A 16,750-nucleotide genomic window follows, 5' to 3' on the forward strand; every position below is an offset into this window, starting at 1 on the left:
CAACTGCAGAACTAAAAGACTTGTTTCACTCCATGGAAAGGTGTCGTAAGGCCACAATCCATGCTAAAGGTTGCCCAACTGAGTGATAATTTTTGTATATCTCATTTTTTCTGTGTGTTTCACGTTCCTTCTTTAGAACTGCTATTCGAATAGCAAATCCGTCATAAAAGTAACTGCATTACATTCTTGAGTAAATTATCTTTCCATTGATCTATAATCTTACGGTATTACTAAAAAAATGTGGTGTTATTAGCGAGTTTTAGAAAATACACTTTTCCCAAAAGGGCTTCCACAATTTTGGCCACCCCTGTAGTCAGATGGGCAATATGCAGATTGGATTATTACAAGGGATAACTATCCCAAAGTTCAGTCTATAAACACCTTACATTTTTCCCTGTTGAAAAACAAGAGGTGGGACGTGCGTCTGGGTATCTGTTTTGTTTTGTGTTGTTTTCTTATTTTTAATGGTTTCTAAAAATCCTTTTTATCAGCAACTCAGAGCTGCTTAGGAGTTGAGAGTTTATGTGCCTTAAGCAAGACTCCCATTCTGTAGGTTGGTGCCTGCAACCATTCTACCATGCTGCTGCTCAGTGCATCAGCGCCTTAATTTCAACCCAACAGACCTGTCCTTAAGAGAGGCTAGGGGGTTAATTCTGAGCCCCATTTCTTGGACTGGCTGCAGACCCCTCTCTCATGCCAAATCTCTCTTCAGGTCTTGCATGGTGGAAGAATCGGGCACCCTGGAGTCACAGCTGGAAGCAACCAAGGTGTGTATTTCTTGTTCATTAACAGGTTAACAGAGTTGGGCCATTCACTGTCCACCTGTGGCTTTACTCCCAAGTCAACCCCTGTTCTAAACTCCACGCTGTAGCAGCAATTACTTGGCAAGAAGTCAGGGACAGATCTTCCCCCTAACGAACTGAACTAATTGTCTCCTGCAAACTCCACTCCCCTTTCGCTCCTCTTTATTCCTGACGGGAGGGGCCATTTACCGTCCATCTGGGCCTTTACTCCTAAATTGGTCCTTAGCTGTTCCCTTCGTCTGGCAACTCTGCACATGCGCACACTGGGAACAGGCTCCAGCTGTTCTTCTGCCTCACTGAATGTCTGACTCAGAAGGCAGCTGATAACTAGCATACAGTCCTGGCCCCCTCTCTGCCTCCGACACAGAGCCCACCTCAGAGCCTTCCCCAAACTCCAGGAGTGGTCCATCTTCCTCCCCAACCTCCTCACTGTCTGAATCTGCTGCCAGCTCTGCTGATGGGCCACAACAGTTCCTTCCAGGCCTTTGCACTATTTTGGGTAGGGGTAGGGAGGGGGGTCCTTGCGGGGTTTGTGCAGGCTTGTGCATGGTTCTCCTTTTTCCCCCTTTCAGCGCAAACACCAGGAGATCCGAGCCATGAGGAGCCAGCTGAAGAAAATCGAAGATCTCGGGGCAGCTATGGAGGAGGCTCTGATCTTGGATAACAAGTACACCGAGCACAGCACGGTGGGGCTGGCCCAGCAGTGGGACCAACTGGATCAACTTGGCATGAGAATGCAGCACAATCTGGAGCAGCAGATACAGGCCAGGTGGGGGCAGCCACCCTGGAATGGGGGTGGGGTCTGGATAACGAGAATAGTCCTTATCCGCTCATTATGATAAATGCAAGGTTTTGAGCTCCCAGCCGGAAGGCTGCAAATTGGCTCAGTTCAAAGAGAGACCTCAGTTTTGGCAAGGCAGTCTTTGTAGCACAAAGCACCATGAGCAAAATCTTCAGAAATACGAACTGTTGTCTCCTACGAACACCGCTCCCCTTTCCTTCTATATATTCCCCAACCAGGGAGGGGCCATTCAGCATCCACGGGCTCCTTGTCCTCCATTGTCCCCCTCTCCTATCTGCGCATATGCACATCAGGAACAGGCCCCAGCTGTTCCTCCTCCTCCTCCCTCATCTCAGCCTCCAAAGGCTCTCCGGTGACTGGGAAATGTTGGATGGCGCTCGCTCTATCTCTGCGTCTGACTCTGAGCATCTATCAGAGCCTTCCCCAGGCTCCAGAACTGGCCCAAATTCCTCCCCAACCTCCTCATCGTTTGAATCTGCCACCAGCTCCGCTGACAGCTGGCGGGCCACAGCATGTATTACTTAGCTGGAGCCTCCTTTTGGGAGCTGTGCAGTTTCTGGCAGGTCTTTAAATGTTGGTTGACCCAAAGGTGTTTTCTCAAGAGGCAACTGGACTTTCTGGTTTTTCTTCACGGGGTGTTTTGCTGAAGAAGCTTCATGGATGAGAAGCGAAACGCCTTCAAACAAAAAAAACCACAAAGTCCAGTTGCTTCTTGGGGAGGGGGGGGGACACCTTTGGGACAACCCTGACCTGGAGAACTGGGAATCTCCAGAGCCACTCAGGTGGTTGACCAAACAAAACGTTAAACTTGACAAGTATATTTCCCCTTAAGAGGGGAGGGAAAAAACCATCTCTCGGGTTTATTTTCCTCCAGCCCACGGATAAAACAGTTCTCAAACCACCATATTGGGGCAACTGATTTACCGTATTTTTCGGAGTATAAGACGCACCAAGATTTTGAAGAGGCAATTTAAAAAAAAAGGTTTTGCACTCTGCAAGACCTCCCAAAAATGGCCCATTTCTTTGTCAAAAAAAATTGCATGCATAGCCTTTAGGAGGCTTATAGAGTGCTCCTCGGGGGGGGGGGGATGGGACAAAAATGAGCAAAAAAAACTGCCCATTTTTCACTCATTTCTGCCCTCCCCAGGCCCAGGAACACACTGGGAGCTGCCTAAAGGCTATGCATGGCCATTTTGCAAAGGGGTTGGGGTTTCAGGAGGCAAAAAATGCTGTATTCAGTGTATAAGATGCACCCAGACTTTCCCCCTATTTTTTGAGGGGAAAAGGTGCGTCATACTCTGAAAAATACGGTAAGTCAAAGGGGCATAAACTCTCTCTGCTTGGAATCTCCCTTGATCTTTTCCGATAGATGAGATGGGCACTCGTTCACCGCCGTTTTAGTGCCAACCTCTCACCGAGTGAACACATTTTTCTTGTCTTTTCAGAAACACCACCGGTGTCACCGAAGAAGCTCTGAAGGAATTCAGCATGATGTTTAAGTAAGTTTGCACTGGTTTTAGGGTGGTCGTCCTGCCCCCCCCCCAAATACCCCCTTTGTCCCTGTTTTTAAATTTGAGCCACGTTTAAGTTGGGAAAAGGCAGTGGCTGTTATCACCGCTTCACACCGCACCTGCACGCTCGCTTCATGTGCGCCTTCCACGCATGCACTTTGCTCACACGTGCAGCTTACCTGCATATGCACGGCTTGGAAAAAGTGGCTAGTTTTTCATAGAGCAATGATGGCTGTCCATTTTGTCCTCGCGTGCCAAAATCACGAAATTCGTGTGTGCAATAGCACGCATGTACCCACACCGATAATGCAATGCTCCCTGCCCTCCTCCGCCTCCCACATAAAGTTTTTAGCAACTGGTTCTCTGCCCGGTTTCTGGGTAAGCATGGCCATGGTAAGCATGCCCTACTCAGCCTCCTGTACTACAGCGGGTGTGTGTGTGTTTTTGCCCTCCCCAGGCTCCAGAGGATGGAATCGGGCCCATTTCCGGAACTTCCAGGAGGCCCATTTTTCGCCCTCTCGGAGGTTCCGTGTGGGCCCTACACTTATGTGGCATCCAAAACAGGCTGCAATCCCACCCCACCCCTCCCACATGCGTGTCATGGAACTGAGCTGGGGGATGGTTCGCATGCCCGAAGAGTGGGCTCTGCATGTCACCTGCGGCACATGTGCCATAGTTTCATCATTGTAGGCATAGAGCCTGGGCAGGCCTTCGGCAGGTTGCCACAATCGGTTCAGCCAAACCAATCCGAACCGGCTGAATACTACCTCTGGTCATAGCTGACTGCAGCCTGGTTATACATGTGTCTAAATCCCAGCAAATCTTTTCTGAGTATTAAAGCAACATTTGGAGATTCTTTCGTAGCCTCTTTCGAAAAGGGTTTAGCCCAGGGCTCTGGAGCCGCATGTGGCTCTTTCATCCCTCTGCTGTGGCTCCCTGCCACTCAAAATATGTGCCACACCCGCCGGCATGCGATTTTTGAGCTTCTTGACCCCGGTAGGCCAGCCGTGGATAAATCCAAGGAAAGAACAGTTTCAAAAGAAAACAGAACGTTTAATTCAACTACTAGTGGAACTAGTCCAACTACTAATTCAATAGCTAGTTTTGTGGCCACTCAGGAAATAGTCAGGTTTTGTGACTCCTGGTGTTTCCTTTTCTGTGGGAAACAAGTCTAAATGGCTCTTTGAGTGTTTAAGATTGCTGACTCCTAGTTTAGCCAATAAAAATAAAATAAATTCCTTCATCCTAGGCACTTCGACAAGGACAAGTCTGGCCGCCTGAACCACCAAGAATTTAAATCCTGCCTGCGCTCCCTGGGTTATGATCTGCCCATGGTGGAGGAGGGAGAACCGGATCCGGAATTTGAGGCTATTCTCGACACGGTTGATCCAAATCGGTAAGAGTTTTCAAGGACTCCCCATATGTTTTTCGCTCCAAAGCTTTACGGTAGCGTTTCTCAACATGGCAACTTTAAGGCGGGCGGACTTCAACTCCCAGAATTCTCTCTCTGGTCATTTCCAACATTTCTCCCCCCCCCCCTCTTTCCGGCAGGGATGGACACGTGTCTCTGCAGGAGTACATGGCCTTCATGATCAGCAGAGAGACGGAGAACGTGAAGTCCAGCGAGGAGATAGAGAGTGCTTTCCGCGCCCTCAGCTCGGAGGGCAAGCCCTACGTGACCAAGGAAGAACTCTACCAAGTAAGGGAAGGGGTTATTTGAGGGGGGGGCAGTAGGGGGGAATTTAGCATTTACTACAGGTAGTCTTTGACTTACAATTCACTTAGTGACTGTTGAGTTTGCAGATTTCATCCAGCACACAAGTAAATAATTCAGCAGGATTCATTTATAGAAGAAACTTGTTTATGTACAGTAATATAAAACATGATGCAGGTATACAATACCCATGCAGCTTTTACAAGGACAAGAAGCACAAGTGTCTATAAGCACAGAACTTATATTTATACAGATCAGTTAAGCTAAGCCATGCCCAGGCTCCGAGCTGTGTGACATGGCTCACAACAGATCCCGATTCTTAGTCACCTGTTCTGACCCCCCTCGTTCCACACCAAAGCACTCCAAGCCAAAGATACTTTATGGAATTTATTAATAGACAGGTCCTTGGCAGCAAACCGGCACAGATAAGCCCTGGCAGCAATCCAGCCTGCCAAGCTCACAATACTGTTCTCCAACATTAGTTAATGCGTTGACTTCTGCAACGGGCGTGTGCACAAGCATTCCTTTTATAGTCTGGAGAGGAGCCTAATTACCACCAGCTGAGTGCAATTACCTCCTGTAACTGCGTAATTGTTTCTTACGCCTATTAGCTCTCAGGTGCCGGGCATCTAGAAACAACTTCCTTGGCTCCTCCCCACTGCTGACGTCCGGATCACACTCCCTTGTCTCCTCCCCACTGGTCCAAGGCTCAGGCGCCTCCTGGTGGCCAACCAGCCTCTCTGTGCCCTGCTTGGAGTTGGAACCCTATCCAGGGTCCTCCACATTCTCCAAAGCTGACTCATAGGGTCCCTCGCTGTTGGAGTCTGGTGGCAGCTCCAATGGCTCCTGCTGGGCCACAACAGTCACCAAACAGTTCCCATTGGCTGACTTGTTATGGCTATCCCAGCTCATCATTTCTTGTACACTGACAGTGATCGTTCAAAGTTATGACACTGAAATGAATGACTTAAGATCGTTTTTCAGTTAAGACTTTTGAAGCATTCCCCCTGATCAAAATTCAGTTGCTTGGCCACCGGTTCATACTTAACGACCGTTGCTGTGTCCCAGAGTTACATGATTCTCTTTTGTGACCTTCTGACCAGCCAACTCAGTGGGGAAGACAGATTCCCCTTATCAACCACAATGATTCGCCTAACGGTGGCAAGAAAGGCTGTAAAATGGGGCGACACCATGTCTCACTTCGCAAGATAAATGTTGGGCTCAGTTGGTGTCCTAAGCCGAGGACTACCAAATTGTCATTAGACAGAATCACAAGCCAAAGTATCAGCACCAGTGTGACTACTTTGTAACGTGACAGCGGTGCTCCAGGAAATTTTAATGCAAGAATTGCTCCCAGCCGAAAGGCTGCAATTGAAGTTCTGGCAAGCCATCTTTGATGCACGAAACACATTGAGAAAAATCTTCAGAAATACGAACTGTTGTCTCCTACGACAACCACTCCCTTTTCCTTCTATTTATTCTCCAGCCAGGGAGGAGCCATTCAACATCCACGGGCTCCTTGTCCTCCATTGTTCCCCTTTCCTATCTGCGCATATGCGCATCTGGAACAGGCCCCAGCTGTTCCTCCTCCTCCTCGCTCATCTCAGCCTCCAAAGGCAGCTCCCTCTCCAGGGGCTGGGAAATGTCGGATGTCCGACACAGAGGGTCCAGAATTGGCTCAAGTTCTTCCCCAACCTCATCGTCCAAGTCTGCTGCCAGTTCTGCTGGCAGGCCACAACAGGTTCTCTAACGCAGAAGCTGGAGAGGCCCAGCCCAGAAACTATAAGAGAAAAAACCTGAATAAAGTAGTAGGAGCACATCACTAAGTGGATGAAACCATTTCCAATATTGTCATCGTCCAGGACGGCATCGTTTCTTCAGTGCTTGCTTAATGTTCCTTCCTCCTGAAGAGGTTTTCTACACAGGGAGGCAGGCAGACATTTCAAAAGATTTATCTCCCCTTTCAACTTCCTGACCTTGTTTCTCCACCCCTCACGGTACCTTTTCGTCTCTTTTGCCTTTCCAGAATCTGTCCCGGGAACAAGCGGATTATTGCATCTCGCACATGAAGCCCTACATGGACAGCAAAGGCCGAGAGCTTCCCTCTGCTTACGACTACGTCGAATTCACACGCTCCCTCTTCGTGAATTGATCGCCAGCGCTGCCCACCCCCTGCCCTCAACCCACTCTGTCGATCCCCGAGAATGCGCTCGTGCATCGTTGGCTTCCTCGCTCTTTGCATGTCTCCCCCTCTTGTGCTCGAAAACCAATCCCCATGTAACCTAAAAAACGCTTTGCTTAACGCCTTCGTCCTTAGGCCTAAGGAAACAAACAATAACAAAAAATAATGTCACAGTGTGTGCTTCAATAAAAGTTGCTAGTCCAAATCGAGGGTTTCTTTCATGCAGGGGTGGGATTGAAAAATGTTAGCAACTGGTTCTCTCCTCGGTTGCTGGGTGGGTGGGGCTATGGTGGGAATGGCCTACTCAGCCTCTTGCACCATGATGTTGGTGGGGGATTTTTGCTCTCCCGCCCTCCAGAAGCCGGAAACGGACTCATTTGTAGAATTCCGGGAGGCTCACTTTCACTCTCCCAGAGCCTCTGCATGTGCCTTGCACTTACCTGGCATCCAAAACCGGCTGGGTGGAAACTCCTGGGAGTGGCAGTGTGGGCAGGGCCAGCCAGTCCTTGCAACAACCAGTTCAGCGAACCAGGTGCAAAATTAACATCCGGTTTGCTGTAACTGGTGGAACCCGGCTGAATCTCACTCCTTCGTTCACGCCTCCAGAGCATAGAGAGAAATCACCATCGACAAAACAAAGCCCCTTCCGCTAAGCCTTGAAAGAGAATGCCACTCAGAATTGTGGTTTTACTTTGTCTTTATTTACAACCTTCTCCAACACACACACAGACACACACACACACAAGCACAAACAAGACTTTCGCTTCCTGACTGGAAGCATCTCTGTGTTAAAGACACTCAGCAAGGGTTGGCCATGTTAATCGGTGACTTCGTTTGCGAGCTGGTCGAGATGGCTCATCTCGCGCGGGCCCTCTTCAGTGAAATCCGAACTCAGCTGCCAGACCTTCACCGTCCCACTGGCATCCCCGGCGGCAAGGACCTGAGTCTGCCGAGGGTTGAACTCCAAGCAGTAGACGGGGGCCTGGTCGGGCGTCTGCCTGATTGAGACGGAGGGCTTTTGGGAGCTCTTTGCAAAGTCAAAAAGCTGCACTTCCCCTGGAAAATAAAAGATTAAACAAACAGCACAAATTAATTACCTTTTTTTGCACCATAAGACGCACTCCTGTTTTTGGCTTCGTGTGCCCCGTTTTCAGCCTCCACAAGTCCCAGTTTCGGCTTCCGAGCATCCTGTTTCAAAAACGGGACGTGCGAAGGCCAAAACTGGCTGAAGAGTGGGGGGCCGGTTGGGGGGGGGGGGGGCTCGGCAATATTCGCTCCATAAGAGACACACAATTTCCACCCACTTTTGAGAGACGAAGTGTGCGTCTTTTTTGGGAGCGAAAAATACGGTAAATAGATTCACCGAAAGCATCTGAAAGTAAAAAAAAATGGTGGGTTGAAGTACCAAACTCACTACCCCCACCTGGATGAGGTGAGCCAACTGGCAGGCTCAAATAAAACCACGTCCAGACACCCCCCACCCCACATGACAAATCCCTCTGCCCACAGCTAGCCAAAGCAAACATACCTTCCCCAGAAGCAGCTGCAAAAACCAGGGGCCGGACCGGCGACCACCTGACGCTGAAAATATACTTCTTCGACAGCTGAAGGGACAGCAGTGGATGAGCCTGCAGCATTGAGTGTAAATGAACATGTCCATCGGTCCCTCCGCTCAAAAACAGATTCCTTGGGGACGGGAAACGGAAAAAAAACAGGTTTTATGTAAGCAAATCCTAGGGGAGAATGGCATTCAGAGCCAACGGCTTACACTCAACTGGAATTCTACAAGTGCCCATAATTCATAAGAGCCGAGGTGGCGCAGTGGTTAGAGTGCGGTGCTGCAGGCTACTTCAGCTGACTGCTAGCTGCAGTTCAAAACTCACCAGACTCAGGATTGATGGCCTTCTATCCTTCCAAGGTGGGTCAGATGAGGACCCAGATTGGGGGGCAACAGGCTGGCTCTGTAAACCACTTAGAGCTGTAAAAGCACTATGAAGCGGTATATAAATCATGCTATTGCTATCTAATCTCTTATCTACACATCTATCTAATCTCTTATCTACACATCTATATCTAATCTCATCTACAAATCTATCTAATCTCTTGTCTATACATCTATCTATCTAATCTCTTATCTACACATCTATCTAACCTCTAATCTACACATTATCTCATCTCTTATATACACATTATCTAATCTCATCTACACATTATCTAATCTCATCTACACATCAATCTAATCTCTTATCTGCATACATCTCTCTCTCTCTTTATCTAATCTCTTATCTACACATCTCTACAGACCTACCTATCGTCTTTCCCCCAAAATAAGACAGAGTCTTATTTTATTTTGACCCATGAAATAAGCACTTGGCCTTATTCTCACTGGCTCAAGGTTGACTCAGCCTTCCTTCCTTCAGAGGTGGGTCAAATGAGGACCCAGGCTGTTGGGGGCAAGAGGCTGACTCAATAAATTGCTTAGAGGGGGCTGCAAAGCACTGTAAAGCTGTATATAGGTATTGCTATAAGGTGCCTCTAGTCACCATTGCACATTAAAAGAACTAAAATGAAACCGGCAGTTTTGATGGCCCAGAATCACAGCCCAAAAGATCTTGAATCAGGTGAAATCTTGTACTATGGCGATGTTTGAGGCCACAAGTTCAAATCCAGGTTTTGTTGTTATTCTTAAAACAAGGTGTATCCTTCCCCTTCACTCTTGACACCCGAATGGGCAGGTTTAATTTTGCCCCTTCTGCTGGAAAGGGAGAACATAAACCCTAGGCCAGCCTTCAACTACATTTGCCTGGATTACTAGGTAAATATTCCCCTCACAACATACGTGCTACTCGTTCCCGACTCTACGGGGCGCTTCTCGTCTGTTTCAAAGCTGAAGAGCCAGCGCTGTCCGAAGACGTCTCCGTGGCCGGCATGACTCAACGCCAAAGGCTCACGGAATACTGTTCCCTTCCTACCAAAGGTGGTTCCTATTTTTCTACTTGCATTTTTTACCTGCTTTCGAACTGCTATCGTGTTTCCCCAAAAACAAGACAGGGTCTTATTTTCCTTTGATCCCCGAAATAAGCGCTTGGCCTTATTTTCGGGGAGGTCTTATTATTTTCTGAGGTGCAGGAGGCAGCAAGCATGGTCACCTCATGGCTGCTGCTGTGTTGCAATATTTTGGGGAGGGCTTATTTTAGTGCATGCGCTCAAAAGCCCAATTGTGCTTATTACCCGGGGAGGTCTTATTTGGGGGGAAAGAGGGCAGGTTGGCAGAAGCAGAGACAAGTAACGGGGCTCACTCCGTTACGCAGTGCTAGGGATTCGAACCGCCAACCTTTCTGATCAACGAGCTCAGCATCTTAGCCACTGAGTCCCTGTGTCCCCCCTGGATTACTAAAGGTAAAGGTTCCCCTTGCACATATGTGCTAGTCATTCCCAATTCTATTATTACCTGGAATTCAACATGCTTAATTATAACCCCCCGTTTATAAGCTGCCACATTTGAGATCGCAGGCTCAAAAACGCATTCTGTTACGTTGGTTCGTGAAAATCTTTCCGTGCACCAGATGTTGTAGTAGCGGCAGTAGCCACCAGGCCTTACCTGTGGAAAGGTGAGCAGCTGACACTGTAGATGGGACCTCCGTGGGAGGAAAAGCTGAACTGGGCGGGGGCCCTGAGGGGAATGGAGCTGCCCTTCTGCAGGAGAGCGGCCGTATCCACCGCGGTCGAGCACTTCATCAAGTAGCCACCTTCCGTGCCGCTGACGAAGACGCTGGGCTCGAAGTGGGAGAAGGAGAGGGAGGTCACGCCCACCACCGTGTCTCCTCGAGAATGCTGGGAAGGGGGTCGGGGGAGGAGAGACAAAAAAATGTCTATGCATCACTGCAGCAGAAAACATAACATTGAAAAAAAGACATCAGGAAAATCAAGTGGGAATTTGGGGCCCTGCCCAGCCTGGCCGGAGACTCCCATCCTCTTTCGGCTGCAATTGTACTGATGAGTCTCTGCAAAGATGAACAAAGGCCCTTAAAAGTTAATAAGAGATAACTGCCGCGTAATCGCCAGAACTTTTTTTTAGCATTTTTTTTACTACCTATTCCCCTGAAACAGAAGTAAAACGAATCTAACAAAAGTTTTTTAAAAGTTCCAATGTTCAGCTCCTGGGACAATCAGCTGTGCCTGCTGATTGCAGGGGTCATTTTGTGCGAAAGTCCAGCTGTTTTTGCATTGTGTGTGAGTCAAGTTGTGTAGCTTTTGTGTTGTTTTTGTGTGTAAAGTGTGATAGTTGGGTGTCAGGTTCACGAAAGATGCCCAAATTAATTCATGAGGCTCCAGCTAAGTTTCAAAAGAAATCCAGTCATTTATTTGAGTTGGTTTTTGAGCTCTTTTTGACACTGTGATGTTCCTGCTTGTTGCAGGGGACATTTTGTGTGAAAGTCCAGCTGTTTTTGCATTGTGTGTGAGTCAGTTGTGTAGCTTTTGTGTTGTTTTTGTGTGTAAAGTATGATAGTTGGTGTCAAGTTCCCAAAGATGCCCTAATTAATTCACAAGACTCCAGCCAAGTTTCAAAAGAAATCCACTCATTTACTTGACGGTTGGTTTTTGAGCTTTCTGTGAGATTCCTGCTTGTTGCTTGTTGCTGAGGGCATTTTGTGTGTGAAGTCCAGCTGCTTTTGCATTGTGTGTGAGTCAGTTGTGCAGCCACACCCATCCGGTCACATGACCACCGTGACCCAACAAAAGGGTGAACGTCAAAACCGTGACCGGCTAAACCGCGTCGTTAAAACCGTGACGTCATCAACGACGACAACAGCGCGACGACAACAGCGCGGAGACAGAAGGGCGCTTTACAACAGTGCGTCGACAGAAAGCCGATTTAACTTAAGGTAAGGGTTAGGTTTAGGGTTAGGTTTAGGGTTAGGTTTAGGGGTTAGGTTTAGGTTTACAGCGCGCTTTTGTCGCCGCGCTGTTGTTGGTGCGATTCAGTGCTCATTCGTCGGAGCGCTTTAGAACACGCGGTTTTGTCACCACGGTTTAGTCGGGCGCGGTTTTGTCGTTCGCCCTTTTGTCAGTGAACCCATGACCACCAAGCCACACCCACCAAGCCACGCCCACAGAGCCGGTAGGATAAATTTTTGAATTTCACCACTGCCAGCAGGCCTTGCCTAAGGTTGTCCCGTGTCTCCAACTCTATAAAGTCTCTTTGCCAGATGGCCACCCACCCTTTTCAGGAGGAAGCGTAGACTGCCCCGGGCTGTGGAGGTTCTTTCCAACAGGATCCTTCCTACCACCTACCTTCTTGAGCTTTGTGCTGCGGGGAATCTGCTGCTGGACAAAAGCGAAACCGCTGGCGGGGCGGAGAAGGCCGTCCCTCTCTTCCTGCCACATCAGGATCTTCCCGTCCGTGGAGACGCTCAGGACGCGGAAGGCGCGCGGCTGCCGGGGGTCTCGGTGCCAGCTGACCTGAGGCCCAAAAGGAGCGATCAGAGAGCTCAGGAAGTCGCAAGGGAGCCGGACTCCCTCCCCGTCCCTACCTGATACACAGGGTCGGTGTGAGTATCGTCAGTCATGCCTGTCCTCCACACCAAGGGATCCTCTTGCCTGCTGGTGTCCCAGATCAGGACCTCTCCACTGAACAGGCCTCCTGAGGAGAGAAAATGGAGAAGCTGGCAGGACGTTTTAGGAATCAGGGAGGATGTTCAGCCCTGCCCCACTTCCTGTCTTGGCCCAAGGAGAGGGTCCAAGAAGCACTTGCCAGCGATGAGCGAAGGCTGCTGGGGGTGGAAAGCGAGACACATGATGGCACTGGGGATCTCGACTACCAGATCTGGGCGGTGGGGATTCAGCGCTCGGCGGTCCAGATTCCAGGTGCAGAGGAAGGATTTTTCAGAGCTCCAGTCTCCGTCATCCAGTCTGGAAGAAAGAAAGAGAAAGAGAGGAGAAAAAAGGAGGGAAGGAGGAAGGAAAGGGAGAGGGAGGGAGGAAAGAAAGGGGGGAAGAGAGAGAAAGAAAGAAAGGGAAAGAAAGGAAGGGAAGAATGGAAGATAGGAAGGAGGGAGGGACGGAAGGAAAAGAAAGAGAAAGGAGAGAAGAGAATGGAAGGTAGGAATGAATGGTGGCAAGAAAGGAAGGGGGGAAGGAAGGGGGGAAAAGGAAGGAGAAAGAAAAAAAGGAAAAGAAAGGAAGGGAAGAATGGAAGGTAGGAAGGAAGGAAAGAGTGAGGGACGGAAGGAAAGGAAAGAAAAAGAAGAGGGAGAGAGGAAAGAAAGGGGGAAAGGAAGGGGGAAAAGGAAGGAGAGAAAGAAAAAAGGAAAAGAAAAGAAGGAAGGGAAGAATGGAAGGTAAGACGGAGGGAAGGATGGAAAGAAAGGAGAAAGGAGAGAAGAGGGATGGAGGAAGGAAAGGGGGAAGGAAGGGAAAGAGAGAGAAAGGAAAAGAAAGAAAGGGAGGGAAGAATGGAAGGTAGGAAGGAATGGTGGGAGGGAGGGAAGGTAGAAAGGAAAGGAGGGAGGGAAGCAAGAAGGGGGGGAAGGAAAAAAGGAAAGAAAAAAGGAAAGAAGAATGGAAGGTAGGAAGGAATGGTGGGAGGAAAGAAGGGAGGAAAAGAGGAGGGAAGGAAGAAGGGAGGGAAGGAAGAAAAGAAAAAAGGCAGGAAGGAATGGTGGGAAGGAATGGGAGGTAGGGAAGGAAGGTAGGAAGGAAAGAAGGAAGAAAAAGAAAGGAAGGGAGGGAGGGAGGCAGAGCCATTAGAGAGACAACTGAAAGGGGGACAAACACCCTAAGAGTGAGGTGATGGCTGCCCATCTCTTTCAGCTCACCTGCCGTAGGAGCAGGCAAGGACGGCCCCCGTGGCGTTCCAGGAGACGCCAGTCACTTGCAGGTTGCGGTCCTGGGCTTCCGGGTACGACAGGCTGTGCATGCAGGACACCTGCAAGGAAGAAGAGGGGGGGGGGGAAGATGAGCAGGGGGGGGGGGCTGGCTGAGGAGAAGCCCCTGCAGGCCAAGAGGACGGGGAAACCATTGGCCCAACATGGCTAGGCAGACCGGAAGACTAGGAAATCTCTCCCGCCAGAAGGCCTGAGAGAGGCGGCAATAACCGCATCTTACGAGCCTGGTTTTGCGCCCCCCCCCCCCCCCCCCGGATGCTCAGACGAAGCAGGGAAGTGTCTGCTGAGCCACTTCTGGAGATTACAGGTAGTCCTCAACTTCCAACCACAATTAGACCCCAAATTTACATCGCTACGTGACTTTTTTTTGCCCTGTTTCACGACTGTCCCTGCCATATTTGTTAAGCAAACCGCTGCAGTTGTTAAATTAGGAACACGGGGTTGTTAAGTGAACTCGGCTTCCCCGTTGATGTTGCTGGTCAGAAAAGGGGATCATGTGACACCCCCTCCCCAAGACACTGCGACCATCATCAAAGCGAATCAGTGAAGCATCTCCATGCAAGTCACCTAACCGTGGGGATATTGCAACAGTCGGAAGAGTGAAAATTGGTCCCTTTTTTCCACATACCGTTCGACTGGTCACTAAGTGAACTGTCTTTAAGCCGAGGACAACCTGTCTCTCGTTGGTCGGGGCTGGACAACCCTTCTGCCCCTCGGCTTGGGCCGTGGATCCTGCCTGATCCCTTCCGCAGAAGGTGAGGGGCACCCTTGGAGGGGAGATTCCCCTAAACCCCCGCCCACCCGACGGTTCTCCGCCGCAGAAGAGTCCGTCAGTGTTGGAGGCGCCGTTACCGTTTCAGTGGGATCCGCCCAGTTGACCTCAAAGCCGTCGAAGGCATGGCTCTTCCAGTTCTTGTCCAGCTCGCGGATGACGGGCTCCTCCACCCGCTGCAGGAAGGCCCTCAGGCCGGCATAGTCCACCAACGGGGGTGGCGGGAGGGGCAGGGCCTGGGCCGGGCTGGCTTCAGGGTCTGCCTGGATGCCCACCTCGTGGCTGTGGTGGGTCTGGGCCACCTTTTCGGCTGTGGGGACAGCGATGGTCTGGGTGGTCTTCTGCGGGAAGGAAGAGAAGGATCTTCTGACTACAAGGCCTATCATGCACAGCCTCCTACGAGGTTGGCCCTTCCAAATGAAAGCCCCATCATCCACAGCCCCCAATGAGATTAGCAGTTTTAAATAGGTCCATTATCCACTGCCCTCCAATGAGATTAGCCATTTTAAATAGAAGATCCATCATCCACTGCCCTCCAATGAGGTTGGCCCTTTCAAATGAAAGCCCCATCATCCACTGCCCTCCAATGAGATCAGCGGTTTTAAATAGGTCCATCATCCACAGCCCCCAATGAGGTTGGCCCTTCCAAATAAAAGCCCCATCATCCACAGCCCCCAATGAGGTTAGCCGTTTTAAATAGAAGGTCCATCATCCATAGCCCCGAACTGAAGATCGCCAGTATCCTCAATATCAGACACACAACTCCCATCCTTTCCCTGTGCTGGCATGGCACCATAGCCCATCATCCACAACCAAGGCGAGGGCGACGGGAAGGGTCGCCTCTTGCAATGCAAAACGGAGGTCACCACCCACCCACCCTGCGCCGCTGTGCAGTATGGGATTTGAATGCCAACGGGTCGCGGCTGGGGAGGATGGGACCTGTAGTCCCACGCACCGCAGGGCAGAGCGGCCCCCACCTCCTCGCATCGGGTCCCCTGGTCCCTCCTCCACACCGACTCCACGTCCAGGGCGCCGGTCGACGCGTCCCCGAACATCCCGGCGGGGTTTAAATGGGGGTCGGCCAGGCCCAGCGCGACCCTTCCCGGCTTTGCAGGCCGCCCTGCGGCGGTTGCCGTGGCAACAGGCTGGTCCCCCGCGCTGAGGCGCTGACCGATGTCGTCATCCCGAGCGCGCGGTGAGCGCGGACTCAGCAGCGCCCTCTGGCGACACAGCAACTCGCTGCAGAACCTAACAGACCTGAGTTTAACGGCTGCTTACAAACCAGGATTAATTTTGCAAAGCCGTGGTTTGTCAAATCCCCCCCACGGCAATGCGCTGAGGGGGCGAGTAGAGCAAGGTGGGCCACAGCGTGTCCTAAAAATAGAATAGGATATGGAATAGAGTAGAATAGAATAGAATAGAATAGAATAGAATAGAATAGAATAGAATTCAATTCTTTATTGGCCAAGTGTGATTGGACACCCAAGGAATTTGTCTTTGATGCAAATGCTTCCAGGGTACATAAAGAAAATAAAATAGAACACATTCATCAAGAATCATAAGATACAATACTTAGTGATACTCATAGGTTACTAATAAGCAATCAATTCATACTAGGAAACAAATAGAACAATATTAATTGTAAAGATACAAGCAACATGCTTAGTCATAAGCAGGAAGAGATAGGTACTAGGAAGGAAGAGAAGAATAATAGTAATACTGTCTTGGTAGATAATTTGGCAGTCTTGTGGGGATTGTTTAGCAATTTAGTTGTGTTGATTGTTTAGCAGATTAATGGCGAAAGCCAAGGGGTTGTGCACAAACCCAGATACAAACCCCAAATAACAAAAACACTATAAAGGTATATTGTTATTAAACAGACAATCAAGAATGTAAAGGAATTAGGTTTATTGAAAAGAAAGAAATATTAATCGTAATTGAATATATGTTGTGCAATGAAAGTGAGGTATCTAATTACAGTAGATGAAAAATCTGTGATTGTATATGTAATTGAGAATATGAATGCAAACGACATGGATGAGAATTTTTTTATGTTGTTTTTTATGTTTAAAAATAAAA

At 49.4% G+C, this 16,750-nt stretch overlaps 2 protein-coding genes across 10 annotated transcripts in view; one reads left to right on the plus strand and one right to left on the minus strand.

Annotated features, from left to right (window-relative positions):
- SPTAN1 (spectrin alpha, non-erythrocytic 1) overlaps window positions 1-7,217 on the plus strand; it is a 100,404-nt gene extending 93,187 nt beyond the window's left edge. For all 9 annotated transcript variants that reach the window (XM_087704555.1, XM_087704559.1, XM_087704556.1 and 6 more), the window contains 6 exons: window positions 713-767; window positions 1,376-1,572; window positions 3,051-3,104; window positions 4,366-4,512; window positions 4,668-4,815; window positions 6,857-7,217. In XM_087704555.1, coding sequence (XP_087560681.1) covers window positions 713-767; window positions 1,376-1,572; window positions 3,051-3,104; window positions 4,366-4,512; window positions 4,668-4,815; window positions 6,857-6,982 — 727 coding nt within the window. In that variant the 3' untranslated portion in view covers window positions 6,983-7,217. The remainder of the gene's footprint in view (window positions 1-712; window positions 768-1,375; window positions 1,573-3,050; window positions 3,105-4,365; window positions 4,513-4,667; window positions 4,816-6,856) is intronic.
- A 474-nt stretch (window positions 7,218-7,691) lies between these two features.
- On the minus strand, window positions 7,692-15,834 carry DYNC2I2 (dynein 2 intermediate chain 2). Its single transcript, XM_014074000.2, has 9 exons — window positions 15,649-15,834; window positions 14,752-15,012; window positions 13,831-13,940; window positions 12,768-12,925; window positions 12,547-12,656; window positions 12,308-12,475; window positions 10,614-10,846; window positions 8,541-8,698; window positions 7,692-8,068 (listed from the first exon to the last, which is right to left on the minus strand). Exons 1-9 carry the CDS (start codon window positions 15,724-15,726, stop codon window positions 7,830-7,832), a joined length of 1,515 nt encoding a protein of 504 aa, XP_013929475.2. The 5' UTR covers window positions 15,727-15,834; the 3' UTR covers window positions 7,692-7,829.
- Window positions 15,835-16,750: the final 916 nt, after the last annotated feature.

This window comes from Thamnophis sirtalis, unplaced genomic scaffold (genome assembly GCF_051295495.1).
Source record: "Thamnophis sirtalis isolate CommonGarterSnake01/CBP01778 unplaced genomic scaffold, rThaSir2_p1.2 scaffold_2, whole genome shotgun sequence".
Lineage (NCBI taxonomy): Eukaryota > Metazoa > Chordata > Lepidosauria > Squamata > Natricidae > Thamnophis > Thamnophis sirtalis.

What these genes read in the sequence shown, in the direction of transcription:
- DYNC2I2 (XM_014074000.2), bottom strand. Translation starts at nt 15,726, where the DNA reads ATGTTCGGGGACGCGTCGACCGGCGCCCTGGACGTGGAGTCGGTGTGG. An exon ending in GCAGCCTTCGCTCATCGCTG is followed by an intron (nt 12,657 to 12,767) that starts GCAAGTGCTTCT and finishes TTCTCTCCTCAG; the next exon opens with GAGGCCTGTTCAGTGGAGAG. An exon ending in TGCAGCTGCTTCTGGGGAAG is followed by an intron (nt 8,069 to 8,540) that starts GTATGTTTGCTT and finishes TTTATTTTCCAG; the next exon opens with GGGAAGTGCAGCTTTTTGAC.